Raw genomic sequence first — 14,491 nt, 5'->3', positions numbered from 1 at the left:
TGAATAGATAAATTGATTTGTCAATGACATCAGATATGGCAAGGTTTATTATAGTTATTATATAGATTGAGGGCATTTTCCCATATCCTCTGAAACATTAAGGAAAGATAATATTTTAGCACTTTTAGTCTTAAGACTTTATAATATTTTGAAATATTATATACTATTATTATATAATATTATATATTATATATATAATATTTTGACCATATGTCTACTATTATCTTCTCCCTAGTGAATGTATATGATTTATAAACATATCCAATTCCATATCAGTGGTAGAGTTTTTTGTGTTTATTGGAAAAAAATTAAATTTGATAGATAAAACAAAGTGATGAGCATCACATTTCTTTTATATTAAGCCACTGCTTGTTCTCTTTTTTAAAGGTTTAGAACTCCAGCTATCAAAAGGTCAATCCTAGAAAGCTCGCCAAGAACACCCACACCTTTCAAACATGCACTTGCAGCTCAAGAAATTAAATATGGTCCCCTGAAGATGCTAGTAAGTTTTGGAAAAGTCCTTGAGTGTAGTTGACTTATTAGCATAGATAGGAATTTTCCTCTGATGCAAAAATGTCCACTCTTCCCTACAGCCTCAGACATCGTCTCATCTAGTAGAAGATCTACAGGATGTGATCAAACAAGAGTCGGATGAATCTGGCATTGTTGCTGAGTTTCAAGAGAATGGCCCACCTTTACTGAAGAAAATCAAACAGGAGGTAAGTATAAGACCCTGTGGAAGGAACAAGCTGTGACTCCTGCTGCCTTTGTTCTTTCGTGCATTTTGATGTGCCTGGCCTCGATGCTGTGCAACAGCACCACTTCTCAATGTAATATTTTCATACAAGATGCATTCAAAAGGTACTGCCAGACTGTAGGCAGCAACCTTTCGTTTGGAAAGCCACACCACTTCTATCAACTTCATATTGGGATAGAGAAGATGCTAGGATAAGGGAAAAAGAGGGCAGAAGCTTTTTATTATACTTAAAAATATAGATAGATGATAAATATTCCATTTTCTCTCTCCCTTTTTTAAGGGAATAAGAACAGTTTATTCTGAGCCAAATATGAATGACTGTCACTGGGAACACAAATTCAAGTTACCCTGAATGACATATTCCCTCACTTTCTGAGACGATAGAAAAATAGGAATTCACATTCAAATGGTAGTATTTTTAATTCATGTATTATAGAAGAAAGGAGATGTAACCTGCAAAGATCAAAGTAGCTTTTTGGCAAGAGGCATCTCTTAACAAGTTGGATAATTTGCCTCTTGGACTTATTTTCATGCAGGGTTGAATGTTTAAGAGACTGACCAGAAATTTACTACTGAGAATAAATACTTCATGAAAGTAGTACTGGTAGAAATGACAAGCACTTGCTGTTTGCTTTTAGGTAGAATCTCCAACTGATAAAGCGGGACACTTCTTCTGCTCAAGCCACTGGGAAGGGGACAGTCTGAATGCTCAACTGTTCACACAGGCATCACCTGTGGCAGAGGCACCACCAGTAAGTACCCCTGCACCAGTGCCCAAGTTGCTCCACTAGTGACTCAGAATCCTATGTGTGGTATGTTGGGCCATTGTGGTTTCAATACTCACTCTTTAGTGCATCTGGTTTCAAAACAGCCTCTCATGCATTTAAAAAAAAATGATTATTAATGTTAGAATATAAAGTTGAAATTTTTATTTATGTATTCAAAACAGATTCTGTCTATATTGTTTAGTGGATAAAGACCACAATAGTCTGTACATATCAGTATATGTGGATTTTCTTCCCAAGGTTTGGTTGCTGAATACATGGGTGCATAGGGCCAACAGGATTGCCTTGCCTTGGCTCCATCATTTTTCCAGTTTACTATTAGTGAATAGTGCCCTTATATCTTATGGAGAATCTAAGCAAACAATAATTACTAATACTTATTCAGTATGTATTAAGTGGTGAGTCCTAATCTAATGACTTTAGATGAGTTAATTCATGTAATCCTTGCAGTAACCCTGTAAGATTGATAACATTATCACTTCCATTATAGCAACTAGAAAATTTGGTATCTTAGTCATTTATTCAAGTTTATATTCCTCATGGGGCTGGTACTGGATTAGAACTCTAAAAATGTGGCTCTAAATTCTAAAAATCCATAGAAGTGTGGCTTTTTGTCATTGAACTATACTGCCTTTAATACAGCTATAAAATATTTCTGTCCCAGTATATGAAATAAACAATCCATATCCAAGAGCTTAGAATATCCTTTAGTTTTAAAAGCATGGATTTATGAATTCATTTAGAAGATGGATTTTAAGTGCATACCCCATGCTTAGAATAAGATGGGACCCAAAGCTTTTTGGGTTCTGGTGGTATTTGCCACAGTGGTGTGAGGGTTAGTACATCATTGAGTTCTCCTTTTAGCTCACAGGGAAGAAACTTTCTGGAAGATGCCTGCATTTCTTCATGCTAATGATTACCATCTCATAGTAATCTCCTCTCAACAGTGTTAGGATTGTTGGCTTTCATATTATCCAAGCTCATTTAAATTTCAAATATTCTCTTTCTTTTTAGAATATTCTTACAAGCTCTGTTTTAATGACACCAGTATCAGAAGATGAAGACAATGTTCTCAAAGCATTTACAGCACCTAAAAACAGGTCCCTGGTGAGTCCCTTGCAGGTAATTATTATTCCATCACTGGTGTCTTAAAATTCATTCACTGAAAAACTGTTATATTATTGTTGTTTTTAACATATTAGACATATAGGAGTGGTATCTTAAAGTGACATCTAATGTCTAGAAAATCTCTTCTAATTTTTGGTACTACTCATATGAGACAGGCTGGAAATTTTCATGAGAGCTGGTCCCCCAAGCATGATGAAGGAAAACATTTTTTACTGTGACTAAGATCATGGATCACCCTTGGGTCAGTATCTCCTTCCTCTTGAAAACATTTTTTTTTAAATGTCTACATAGTTTACTTTTTGTTTCAAAATTCTTGTTTTCTATGCTCTATCACTAGACAATCAAAGCTCTGAGATTGGTTAGATTTAAAATGAAATGTGAAGTTATCTAGACAGAAAATAATTGCAATGTATTTGACCATCAGAATAAAAAAAGCAACTGTCAATGCTTGTGACTAATCCATGATGGACCATCTGCTCTCAGGTTTTAATATCAAAGGAGATTTTCCTTATAACCCTGAAGTAGATGTGTGTTGAGAATATACAACAAATTCCCAAACTAATCCGAAGCCAAATGTAAATAAGAATGCAAATTTGCTCCCACACATTATTTAAAGCAGTTCCCAACATTAACAAGCCAGCTGTAGGGTCCTCCCATCAGTCCTCCTGTGCTACTCAGAGGAAAACCCCCTCACTCTCCTGCAGATGGAGATTCAGAAGGGGAAAGTCATATTTGATGCTGTAGGTTGCAAGCACTGTAGCTGGAGTGGCCTGGTCCCTTATAGAACTTTTTTTGTCATAGTGCTGGGCCTTCATATTCCAACTTGTGAGCATCTTAAAACTCCCTTCTTAAGTATTTGTGACACTTCGAATTATTTTTTAAAATATGAAAATACAGCTAGAAAGGTTGTAGGCACATTTGTTTTTAATTCAGCGAGATCACTTTCTTGTGGCCCCTCTCAGATACCATGTACTTTGGTAAAAGGTGTCTCGGGGCTGGAGTGTGGGACAGGGAGTGTCAGAACATGTGGACAGTCAGAAGTTCCAAGTGAGTCAGGCTTGGGCAGGCCTTCTGCGGAGAGGATTCAGCATATCACACAGAATTGAGAGGTGAGAAAATAAACACCATTGGGATGTTAGAGGGGCACTGAAAAGGGATTAGAGGCTTGTCTGGGCAAAGTGGCAGCCATTTCAAAATTTTACCTAGACCTGATCCTGGGTCTACAAGAGAAACCCTTTCTTTGTTTTTCTTTGGTCCTTGGTATCCAGAGCATGGAATTTGACTGATGCTATTAGTATTTTAGTTAGATTAAGAGATGAACTTAATAGTTAAGTTTTATGCATATTTTGTAACCTAGCCTGGGACACAACCTGTATTTGTAGTAGTAGAGAAAAAATGCATTTTAAGCTGATTATGATGGCACATATCTATAATCTCCCAGCTACTCCTGAAACCCAGGCAGGAGGATTGCAAATTCAAGGCCAGCCTCAGCAACTTAGTGAGACTCTGTCTAAAAAAAAACAAAACAAAACAAAAAAAAGCCTCGGAATTTCCAATACCACAAAAACAAAATTATAAGAGAAAAATGCATTCTGTGTGTCAAACAGCAAGCATGTAAGTATATCTGGGAACAGTAATCATTACCTAAATTGAAAAACCCTGATTATTTTTCTAACATAGAATCCTAATAACTTTTGGCCGATCCAAACACTGTTTAGGCAAAAAACATTGACAATCGAATATGATGCTGATATAAAATATATGTTATATAAAATATATATTATGAGTAATAATGTCAATATTTATTAAAATAGTTTGATATTTTTTGCCACAGGACTTTTAATGTTATTCAAGTTTTTTAAAATTTTAGTATGGGAATATATTAACATTTAAATTTTATTTAATGAAATATTGGTTATCTTTGAAACTCAAAATTGAGTAGCAGCTCTATTTTGTTAACTTGTGTTTTCTAGTACACAGTGGGTTCTATTTGCACACATTCTAATATCTGAATGCTGAAACTAAGTCCTGTATGTACATTCCATGGTGAAGGTGGTATTTGTCACTTCCAACAACTGAATAATTGAGACATAACAGTCAGTGCTTCTATATATACTGTATGGTTTACTTATTTACATTGATCAAATATTTTCAATAGTCTGCTATAACAGATAACTCAATTTGTTTTATGTCATGGAGCCTAGCTTCTGATACTACAGAAATGTGTGATTTCTAAAATGTTTCAAACTTTTGGGCTAAACACTGGAAGTTGTATCAAGCAGTTCTAACTATTGAAACACTTACTACCAATATTTCATATAATCTTGATTCAAAATATTATATAATAATTCCCTCTATTCAAGGAGTATGTTTTTCCAAGACTCCTGGGCGTGCCTGAAACAATGGATAGTGCCAAATCCTATACACTCTGATTTTTCTCCACACACACACACACACACACACACATACTCACACACAGATGATAATTTATAAGTTAGGCATAATAATAGATTAATAACAATAAAATAGGAGAAGTATAACAGTATACTGTAATAACAGTTATTTAAAAATCATGAATTTTTTTTCTGGATTTTCTGTTTAATAATTTCAGACCATGGTTGACCCTATGTAACTGAAATTACAGAAAGCAAAACCAAGAATGGGGGGAAACCACTGTTTGTGTTTTCATGCATTTTGGTGATTTGCTTGTTTAAAACATAATGCCATTCCATATATTTCCACTGATAATCCAATTTGACCTAATAATGCACAGTTCTCACACATGGTGTTTTTGAAGACATTTTGCATTCATTAAATGAGCTGGCTGTTAACTTAAGAGTACTCCATACAGTCTATAACTTTTGTAATTCGTACTTATGTCAAATACTAACTGGAATTTTGAACAAGCCATCCAGATATTTTTGTCATAGCAATACTTTTAATTGAAACAAAGTATGATTCCCCAAATATTTTAAAATTTGAATACCTCTAAAATGTAAAATATTTGCCACTTATAGTGCAGTAGGTTTTACATCTTATTTTCCAAATAACTTTGCTTAGGCACAAGAACAGTTTATTTTAGACTATAGTAACTGGAATTCTGTGCTCTGTCATTCGAGTTTTAATCATCCTTGCCTAATTATGCCAATAAGGTTTTTGATAGAGCAATTAGTAAACTTTTTAAGACCCGTACACTAGATCTTTATGGTTTTGCTTCTAATATATATAAGAATACACATGTTTATAAATTTGTATAAGTTACATCTGATATTTTAAAATTAGAAATGCAGATTGGCTGGAGATGTAGCTCAGTGGTGGAGTACTTACCTAATGTGTGAAAGGCCCTGGGTTCAATCCCCAGCACCACCAAAAAAATGGAAGCAAAGCAATGAAAGAAGCTGTGAGTTTTGTTATGATATGCTGTGTTCCTAACAATTATTAACATTTACCTTTATCAAAAGTCTTTAATGAAGTATTTTAAATTCCAGATAATATAACATTCTATTCTTATGTACTTGCAGAGAATATCTAAATATAGAGCACCTTTATAAACAACCTAATACTATTATCACACATTATTAACAATAATTTATATTCTAATTCCTAGGGCATATTTAAATTTTCTTATCAATCAAAAAAATGATATTTGCTTGTATGATCAAAATTGAAACAACTTCACACATTGCATTTGGTTTTTAGGTCTCTTAAATGTCTTCTAATTGCTAGCCCAGTGCTTTCCAAAAGAAACTCTGCAGTGATAGAAATGTCTAATATGCTGCTGTCCAGTTTGATAGCCACTAGTCATATGTACTTATAATGTGACTTGTATCACTGGAGAACAGAATTTTCGATTTTATTTATTTTAAGTGACTTTAATAACCACATTTCCTCATTCTCTTCTTGGAATCAGCCATTTCCCCCAAGGTGCTCTGAGTCATTTCAGTGGGAAATTGTATGCAGAGATCAAAATCAGGGTGCTAAGTATGACCATGGTTATGTGGATTGTCATTGACACACAATGAATAATAACTCAGAACTTTCCATATGTCCCCTGATCTAAAATCTGTATGTAGATTAAATTAGTTAACTTAAATAAGTAGAGGCTTAAATAGAGGTTGTTATGCACAATCCTGTTATGTTTGTTTTTTAACTTGTTCTCTCAAACACTTGTGACACCCTGGGCTATGTGATACTTAATCTTTTTCCAAAGAATTTGTGGTAGCTGCACAATCCTAATTGTATTTCTCTGTTTTTAAAGATGCCTTGATTTTAAACTATAAAAGCAAACAGTGGCTGGGATGTATCTTAGTGGTAGAGCACTTACCTAATATGCTTGAGGTCCTAGGTTTGATTCCCAGCATTGAAGAAAAACAAAAATCAAACTGTATACTTAAAGTAAAATGTTCTGAGACATTTTTGATATTCCTTTTTCTTACATGGTTCATTGTATTTGAGATTTTCACATTGTGCCATTGCCAGTACTCAGCCTTTCTCTCAAATTGTGTAAGGTAGAGATGGAATCTAGAATCTTATAAAATGCTCACAAATGTGAGGTAGTAGCAAAAATATTCAGCTTATAAAGCTTGCAATTTGGAGTAGGAAAGACAAATTCACTGTGAAATTCCACTGGATTCTACCATTCAGAAATTACCCTGAGAGATACTGAGGCAGACATGCAGAGACTGCCTATTTTCCTCAATATGCTTTCAATTTGTTGTACATGTTGAAATAAATACATTATGCTAATAAATATTTCTTAAGGTAGACATTTTTTGGTAGATCCAAAATTTTATAAGTTATAACCTCTGAACTTCTGTATTTTTCTCTTAAATTATAATTTCCTTTTATTCCTATTTAAAACTCAAGTGTAAAAGATATGTTCATATGCTTTTTACTCACTCACTTTCCTCTTTTTTGTAACCACAGAATGACAGCCTTAAATTTTAATTTCCTGACTTGGCTTGTCATGGCCTCACTTTTTTTAAAACAGTGAATTTAATTTAAGTAAATTTCCCAATTATTTCCCCATTATTATTAAACACATTTATACAACATCAAAAAATTTTAAAATATTATTACCAGAAATTAAAACTCACTTTCAACCTTGGATTTTAAGTTCTGTGTGTTTTAGATTGCTCCCACCACTATATGATTCATTTGTGACAAAAAATAAGGCAAATACTTTCTGTGTGACAAGTGTTGCTGAGAAGGGAAATAAACTCATATGTGAGCAACAGAACCTGAGTTCTGATCTGGACTCCACCGTTTCCTACTTGAATGAATTTAATTCATTAATTTAATTAAATTGTTTTTTTCTTTATAAACTGGGGAACATGGCATAACCTCCACTCATCACATAAAGTTACTATGAATATCAAATGGACCTAATATTGCTTTCAAGATGGCGGCACACCAGTGTCTGGTGCCCAATGGCAGCACAATGTCTCTGCCCTTAAAAAGGCAAGTAAGAAGACCTCACCAATGGCCCGGTCTTCTTTTCAGCTAAGGTATATTATTTCTTCTAGTGTAGTAGTCCCTGATCCATTCTTACAGAAGAATGTCAGTGGGTCACAAAAGAGATAACCATTTCAACTAATTCTCTGAAATAAAGGCCCTCAGACCTCTTGGTATTAGGGAGACAAAACAGCTGATTTACAGGTTTTCTTTTCCTTTCTGCTGCACTGGCATGGAAACAGTCTGCTTGTGATAGAGATCTTTCTGAGTGTTGACTTAGTATGCCTTATTGATCTGTTCCCCTGGATGTCTCCACACTCATTTGGTTCTCCTTTTGGTCACTTTTTTCCACTTACCCCAGCAAAAATTCATGTAGCTGTCAGTAGTATTTTCAGTAACCTGCCTTTTAATAAATGTTATAAGTTAAGCAAATTTTCTCTGTGAGGTTTTGAGGTTGAACTGAGAAAGGCTAAATGAAGGGAGAAGCTGCATTAATCCCAGAGTCAGGGTACCCTGCCCCAGACATTACAAGACATGAATTTTTCATTTGTTTTGGTGACACTGGGAATAAACACTCTGAGATAGAATCTTCTTTAGGGACACCAGCAAAGATAGAATTGCTTTACAGCAATTTGGCATTTGTCTTAATCTTAATAGTCTGGAACTAATGTGGCCAAGGAAAAAGTTGTTCTTTCAAACATTTGTGACACCCTGGGCTATGTGATATAAACTGTTGGGAAGTCTATAAACATGAGATAAAGAGACCTCTAAAGACATCTGGGACAAACTCCATAGCTGGGAAGGGCCCATCTCCATTAGCTATTATTTATTTCAGTTTGGGAAATGGAGGCCTTGGTGAATGAGACATCTTCCATCTGCGCCTTTAATCACATAAATTTTAAGATTCTTTCCTGTGAAAAATCAGCAACCCTGAAGTTGGAGACATTTAATTGCTTTGTTCTGGAATAGGTAAATATGTTGTTTAAGCACCTGTGGCTCTTTTTTTTTTTTAAATATACATGACAGTAGAGTGTATTTTGACATTTTATATATATGTATACACACACACACACACACACACGCACACACACACTATACCTTAGTCTAATTAGGATCCCATTCTTGTGGTTTTACATGATGTGGAATTATACTGGTAATATATTCATATATGAACATAAGAAAGTTATGTCTGATTTATTCTACTATCTTTCTTATTTCCATCCTTCTCCCTTACCTTCCTTTCAACCCTTTTCCAATCTAATGGATTTCTATTCTTCCCCTCCCCACCTTCCCTTGTTGTGGGTTAGCATCCACATGTCAGAGAGAACATTCGGCCTTTAGTTTTCTTGGGACTGGCTTATTTCACTTAGCATGATATTCTCCAGTTTCATCCATTTACTGGCAAATGACATAGGGAAATATACAAAGGAAAGTTTAATATCCATTGGCCCTACCTTAGCAACACTTCTGCTCAAGTGTGAAGTCAGGGATCTGACTTCAAGATATCACCAAAGATTTCAATATTATCTCTTACAACTAATACATTGTAAAAAGATATCCCTCTGGCAAGGAATCTGGATCTTTGGAATTTTTGTCCAGTATAAGTGCTTTCTTCAGATAGGTTAAATAGTATAATCAAAAAATTCTTATTTCTTATTCTTTCATACACCATTTATACTGGCTTACTATTATAAAACAAAACAAAATAAAAGCATAATACCATCTCACAAGTTTGATATTCCAGAATATTTTTTAGGTTTATAAGAATTTCTTATGAAGTCTTCAAATTGTAAAACACAGGTTCTTGACATCAGTAAATGTTGTGTGAAGCTGCTATCTGAATATGATCATAATAGCAGGTGTTCAGTGTGATGAAAAATACCTCAGATTCTAAATGAAATTTGAAGATAATCTAATTCTGACAGAAAACCACCTGTGGACATGGTCTTTTCTCATTTCACTTCTTCTGTTTTCTAGGAAGGATCTGGGTATTTATTCAAAGTGCTTCAACAGGATATCCCAGTTAAAGCTTTGACAGACTGTTTATAGTTCACTTCTGCCCAGGGGCAATGAAAGGCACATTGCAGGATAAGCAAGGTGACTCTTCAGCAATGGGAGGAGGATGTGTGGATAGGATTATTAATGTTGAAATGAATTAGGATGGTGTGACATGTCTGAAATAGCACCGTGGGTTAGTAATGGAACAAGAATTCAGAGGCAGAAATCTGTAATGCTTATCAGTTCCCTCATGTAAACGAAACTAAAATTTAGGTAGAGGGAATAAGGAGGATGCACAAAAATATATATGACAGTATTAAAAAATATTCTTCTAGGACAAGGTCATTTAATATTTTTCAAAGCTATTCTGTTTAAAAGTTGGTGCAGGGCCCTGGGTTTAAGGTAGGAAGGGAGAAAGGGAGCCATTCTTTTTTACTTGAGTGCTCAACCTTCTTTTCTTTGTGATTACACCATCAGTATGTGTCTGTTCTGACCAGTGTTGTCATGTTCATTGTTGAAAGTTGTTCTTGCTTTGTACTCTCAATATAGAAAAGGGGATTCCTGGCTCGCCTTGCTGGCTTTTTTGTTACTGTACACAGTGGCCAGTACATCCCAGTATTTGTCTATCCTGGGAGAATCAGGTGTTCCTGGCCCATCCCAGGCTCTAAGCATCAGGGTTGTATGTCAAGAAATTAGAATATTTCAGTCATTTTCATTAGTTTCTTAGTACATTCTCTTTGTCTTAAGAGAAGCTGATTATTTAAAAGTTCTCTCCAAACACTAATTAAAAATATATGGCTCAATCCAGTGTATGAAATATGATATGTCAAGAGCTTTGTAATGTTGTGAACAACCAATTAAAAAAATGAAAAAAAATATATATGGCACCTTCTTTATATCAATGTCATTTTAAATATCTGGGCCTGGAGGAAGAACCACATATGAATCAAGTGATGAGCCATGTGGGGAATCTGTCAAAAATCACAGTCACATGTCAAATTGAAAATATATGAAGTTGGAAATGTAGTATGTTGAAAATCCTTAGTGTTAGATTCTCCTGAACAGACTGGGAGTTCTGAATATGATGAAACAAGGGATCGGAACTTGACCTTTACCAGGAGGCGTAGGAAAAGCAAATACGATTATTTTAAGATACTTTAATTTACACATTTGGAAAATGCATTTTATATTAATTGAAGCCCAGCTAAGTAGAAATATTCTTAATCTCAGAAAAACAGAAATAATCCTCTTGTTTGCTGTTCAATTCTTTATCTGTTCTCACTTTCCTTCTTCTTGTCCCTTCATTTGCTTCAATATATGTATTTTCTTGCATAGATTTCTATGTAAATTTTAAATATACTTATAAGATATTAGTATATGAAGATATTCCATTCTGCTTCCTTATTTGTCACTTATTTTAAGATCTGTCCTCTGGCCAGGCATGGTGGGGCATGCCTGTAATACCAGTGAGTCTGGAAGCTGAGACAGAAGGATTGCAAGTTTGAAACTCTAAGCAACTTAGTGAGACCCTAATACTCAAAATAAAAAATAATAATAAAATAAAATAAAAAGGGCTGGGGATGTGGCTCAGTGGTTAAGCACCCCTGTGTTCAAACCCCAGTACCCCTTACCGCACTCCCAATATCCATGCTCGTTGATGTGTGCATCTATCTATGCATTGCTTCTAAGTACAGCTCTAAATAACTTAGTGGTAGATAAACCATACTGACCTTTGACCTCACAAGTAGCACCTGCATGTCCCATTTTGCCACAATGACTGCTCAATAATTTAAAAAGATAACATTACATTTTATTTTTTAAAATCAATCACATGTGTCAATTTAGTGTTTCAGTTAACAATAAAACTAAAATGTAGAATTTGAATGGATAGATATATACAAGAAAAACATGTATATTTAATCCACATGCTCAAGTCTAGGGAAACATCATTTATTTAGAACTGATTCAAAGAATGCTGTAACTACCGTGGTGATTTTGTTCAGGAAAATAGTAAATATGACTCCGTGTGAGAATCAACCCAGAATACCTATCTGTCATCTTTGTCTTGTCATTTTTGTGATCCTCAGTTCTTGGGAATACTAGGATAATCCATTTTGCTATGTAGTGTTTCAAGTTACATATGGAGCTACTGAACTTTCAAAGTAAACATGTGTGCTCAACTGTGCTATTTACATTGGTGGGAAAATGGCACAGCTAAGAAACTCAGGAAGGACTAAGAAACTTCCTGAGTTTCTTAGTCCTAAAGAAGAATATGACACTGCAGACCTTATACCACTGGAACTTTGCTCATGTCTGGTCACTACTGTACCAGTACAGTGTTCATTCAAAATTATCAGACCTCTTTGCCAAAAAGTCTGATGACCCTCACACCCCACCTCCATACTTCCTCCTGGATCCCAAATCCCTGGTAACTGAGTCTCCAAATTGCCTATCAAGACACTTGCATTCTTCCTGACGAGAGCTCTCCTGGAAGCAGCATCTTGTACTCATTAGGGGTATGAGCTCCTGAATCCCACCCAAGTTCAAATTCACAAACCACAGGTGGTTTGTTTGTTTGTTTGTTTTGTGAGAGTTAAATGAGATGAGACTTGTGAAACTGTAAGATGAGTTGGCAGCACAGACTAAGGGCTTTTGAAACTCTAAGATGAGTTGGCAGCACAGAGTAAGATGCCATCATTTAACCACTGTATCCCTTTCTCTCCCCTGCTCCCCCCATACTCCCCACCAACAGTGCACAGATTTCAGATTCCTGCCTCTTTCTTGCTCTCTCTCCACAAGGATTACACTCCTGTTTTTCACCTGTCTATCTCAACTGTGCCTGTTCTTGCCCTTTCCCTACAGCAGTGCCCCGCACTCCCTCCATCTTCCATGCTCTGTTCACCTGCACCATAGCCCCCGCTCCCAAGTTGGTTCCACCTGTTGAGAAACACCTTTGCATTTGATCTCTTAAAGGACACTTTAGGTTCTGGAAAGCAAAGGCTTTCTTTTTCTTCTTTTGTCCCTTGGAAGATAATTCCTTTTAGATCAGGAGTAGTGCTTTTTCCTGAGCCACTGGCTGCTTTTGACTTTAAGGTACCAAATCTTAGACCTGCTTATGTTTGTTTCCCTCTGCACTGACTGCTGGCAGCCTACATCTCTCTGGGGCACTGCATTTCGTGACGTTTTGTGTACAAATCTTGCCCTGTTTCATATTATTTATTTTCTGCATGTTGATTCCCTGTGATCCTGCTTTCTGCACTTTTATAAATCTGTTGTATTTATTTTGTAACCGTATTAAATCCCTTTGGGAACTAAGTGGGACATAAATACTTTACTAAGACTTTACTTTGGGGCAACATGGAGTATATCTTTAAAAAATTAAGCCATACTGAGGGTTGAGGGTGTAGCTCAGTGGTAGAACACTTGCCTAGCATGTGGGTGAAGCCCTGGGTTTGATCCCCAACACTGCAAAAGTTTAAATAAAAATAGCAAAATTAAGCTATACTGCGAAACCGATATTTCTAAATTAATTGTGAAAAAGATGTACTATGCTTAGCAGATATTGATCAATTCCTTCACCTACATGAGCTTCATGGCCCCAGCACTCACCAGTTTGCTTAGTGAGTAAATGCCCAGGCAAGCTTATGGTAGGTGTCTGGAGAATTATGCTTGTTCTTGTCTCCAGCCTCAAGGCATTCCAGTATGAAGCCGTGGCCCCATCTTATGAAATCGGTTGGAGTGGGGTTTCTCTCCTAGGAGTGAGCAGTTCTGACCATTAATGTCACTTAAGGATGCTGGGTTTCTGGATGTCAAGGAGTTGAAATCTGTCCACAAAGGCTTCCTGGTGTCAACCACTTGCCTCTGGCATCCAAAATGTGGCAGCTGGCCCTTCTGGGATTGGGAATCCCTTTTGAACTCTCGTGTGTGCTTCCTGGTCTGACCCTGCTGTCACCCTCTTCCCCCCTCAGCCTTGTAGCAGCGCCTGGGAACCCACATCCTGTGGAAAGATGGAGGATCAGATGACGGCTTCCGGTCAGGCTCGCAAATATGTGAACGCGTTCTCAGCCCGGACTCTGGTTATGTGAGACGTTTCCAGAAAAGCATTATGATTTTCAGAACACTTCACGTTGACTTGGGATATGTCATTCCTCGACATGAAACTTTTCATGATTGGGTGAAGAACCTATTTTTGTTGTGGTACAACAGTTGAGAGCAGCACCAAGTGCATAAGCGCATTTAGTTGGATGAAATCTTATTAGATTTCACTCAACTAAAAGGATTTTTTTAAATAAATAAATAACGGTCTTACCTAAATTATTAGGTAATGAATTGTAACCAGTTGTTATTATCTTGTGCAGATTTTTTTTTA

General features: G+C 35.9%; 1 protein-coding gene across 8 annotated transcripts in view; it reads left to right on the top strand.

Annotated features, from left to right (window-relative positions):
• Myb (MYB proto-oncogene, transcription factor) overlaps window positions 1-14,207 on the top strand; it is a 31,673-nt gene extending 17,466 nt beyond the window's left edge. For 7 of the 8 annotated variants that reach the window (XM_026391884.2, XM_026391882.2, XM_026391878.2 and 4 more), the window contains 5 exons: window positions 388-502; window positions 594-719; window positions 1,396-1,509; window positions 2,557-2,664; window positions 14,091-14,207. In XM_026391884.2, coding sequence (XP_026247669.1) covers window positions 388-502; window positions 594-719; window positions 1,396-1,509; window positions 2,557-2,664; window positions 14,091-14,207 — 580 coding nt within the window. The remainder of the gene's footprint in view (window positions 1-387; window positions 503-593; window positions 720-1,395; window positions 1,510-2,556; window positions 2,665-14,090) is intronic. The other variant, XM_026391883.2, reaches the window with a different exon arrangement.
• The last annotated feature ends 284 nt before the right edge of the window (window positions 14,208-14,491 follow it).

The sequence above is a fragment of the Urocitellus parryii genome, chromosome 8 (assembly GCF_045843805.1).
Source record: "Urocitellus parryii isolate mUroPar1 chromosome 8, mUroPar1.hap1, whole genome shotgun sequence".
Taxonomy (NCBI): Eukaryota; Metazoa; Chordata; class Mammalia; order Rodentia; family Sciuridae; genus Urocitellus; species Urocitellus parryii.
Note: the sequence above shows the minus strand (reverse complement) of the source record. Positions and strands in the feature narration are given on the sequence as shown.